The 2,057-nt window shown below is 39.7% G+C and overlaps 1 protein-coding gene across 2 annotated transcripts; it reads right to left on the bottom strand.

Moving 5' to 3' along the window:
• Nucleotides 1–441: 441 nt before the first annotated feature.
• Nucleotides 442–1,455, bottom strand: LOC116846726. 2 transcript variants are annotated; one of them, XM_032820936.1, is made up of 2 exons: nucleotides 681–1,455; nucleotides 442–594 (listed from the first exon to the last, which is right to left on the bottom strand). In XM_032820936.1, the coding sequence occupies exons 1-2, from the start codon at nucleotides 1,352–1,354 to the stop codon at nucleotides 483–485; spliced, it is 786 nt and encodes a 261-aa protein (XP_032676827.1). In that variant the 5' UTR covers nucleotides 1,355–1,455; the 3' UTR covers nucleotides 442–482. The 2 variants fall into 2 exon arrangements, with proteins under 2 accessions (XP_032676827.1, XP_032676828.1); XM_032820937.1 differs by having other exon boundaries at nucleotides 445–598.
• Nucleotides 1,456–2,057: the final 602 nt, after the last annotated feature.

Below are 2,057 nucleotides of genomic sequence, written 5' to 3'. Positions count from 1 at the left end.
GAAGGCTGTGTGTGTGCGTGTGTGTGCAAATGTGTTCACAGGAGAGATAGGGACCCCGTGGTTCGTCATTTCCACAGTAGTTAACGACTCCAAACCTTCTCTGCTGTGTGTGTGCGTGTGTGCGCTGGTTGGATCTTCTGGTTGGATCTCAGCCGGTTAGGGCAAGGTTGGGTGATGCCCGGCCAATGAAGGCAAGGCTGATGAGCATCCCAGCCGTTTATGGGATGGAAGGGTAAAGCCAGGCAATTGCAGCAGGATTGGAAGTTATTTATTTGAGCAAATGCTCAAAGTTTTCGCCCCCAGCTGTCTGGCAATACGCTATGCGGTTGTAAAATGCTGCTACAGCTTGGCGAATCATGTCTGCATCAATGGCAATAATTTCATCTCTTATTCTCTGTTGAAGTTCTTCGAGGTTTGCTGGTTTCGTTCGATATACCCTATCTTTGAGATAACCCCACAAAAAATAATCAAGTGGTGTAAGATCAGGGGATCTGGCTGGCCATTCTATAGCTCCTCTTCTCCCTATCCACCTCGCTGGAAATACTGTGTTTAAGTAGGCACGAACATCTCGGCCATAATGAGGAGCTGCACCATCTTGCTGAAACCACGTCTGATGAAAATCATCGCCCACAATTGCCTGAATCGCCGGTATGATTGTATTTCGCAACATCTCTTCGTACTTCACCGCAGTAAGATTTCCGTCAATGAAGAAGGGCCCAACTATTCTGTTATTAATAATCCCGGCCCAGACATTCAATTTTTCAGGATATTGAGTATTGCGAGTATCAGACATCCATCTTGGGTTGTTATCGCTCCAGAACCTAAAATTATGCCTATTGACATTGCCATTAAGTTCAAACGTAGCTTCGTCTGAAAATAAAATTCTATTCAATAAATTTCCATCAGCATCTATTTGGGCCATCATCAATTCACAAAACTGAAGGCGTCTATCAGAATCATCTTCAAGCAGTTCATGTACAAGTTTAATTTTGTATGGATGGAACCTTAAATTTTTTGTCAAAATATTATGTGTAGATCCAACACTAATATCATGTTGCTGTTTTAATTTCCTAACCGTACTGTGACGATCTTCAATAACTGAGAGAGCAACATCCAGCTGTTTTTCTGGATTAGTTGCTGCAACAGGGCGACCCGATCTAGGAAGATCCTTTACACTTCCACTCAAATTGAAACGTGCAATTGTCCTTTGTACAGTCGACTTGGATATCTGTTCAGCTCCTACCCTAAAAGTATCGTTGAATAAAATCTGTACATCTTCATTAGATCTCGTCATATTTCCATAGCCTTTCATCATAAGAATAAGTATTCGCTCACGTTCAGTGAGAGGAGCCATGTTATCTTAAGGTGTAGGAAAAATCCAAGACGTTCAAAAAATGAAAAGAAAAACAACATGAACAGCGATAAAGACGCCTGATTAAAAATTACAGAGATAAGCTATCAAAGAAAAAACAGCTGTATCAGAGAAGAAAGTTACACACAGTTCTTGAAAGTAATAATGAAATGGCAGAAGCAAGAAGAGTACTCAATGATGAACATTCAAATTGATGAACTACTAATATTCACATTAGCGTAAGTAAAATAAACCCGATTTAAAGATAGAATTACTGCAGTCTCACAACTCAATATTTAACCGGTTAAGTGGCTTTTTTCCAAATTTTGTGCCAAAAGTGGTAGACGACAATTGTAAACTAAAATACACCAAAATTTTTTTCTGGGGGTTTTTTAGGTTGCTGATTTCGAATCTGAAATCAATTCAAGATGGTAGATTCAATATGGCGGACAAATCTAACATGGTAGACAAAAATTCTTAATTTTCTCGAATTTGGACTGTTGTTTGGAAAGTTGTAGACTATTCGATGGTGACATTGGCTGTGAGCTTAACCTTGACCTTAACCTTCAACCGCCATATTGGATCCGTCATTTTGAATTTTTCTAACCTTGCCGATTTCGAGACCTTTCCAAAACACTACAAGAAAGTTTATTTTCGTTGAGTATTTTCCGAGTTGTGAGGCTTGAAAGCTGTAATTTACTGTAAT

Source organism: Odontomachus brunneus, unplaced genomic scaffold, assembly GCF_010583005.1.
Source record: "Odontomachus brunneus isolate Ranch 3 - 2012 unplaced genomic scaffold, Obru_v1 Obru_scaffold_068, whole genome shotgun sequence".
Lineage (NCBI taxonomy): Eukaryota > Metazoa > Arthropoda > Insecta > Hymenoptera > Formicidae > Odontomachus > Odontomachus brunneus.
This window is presented reverse-complemented; position numbering and strand designations above follow the sequence as displayed.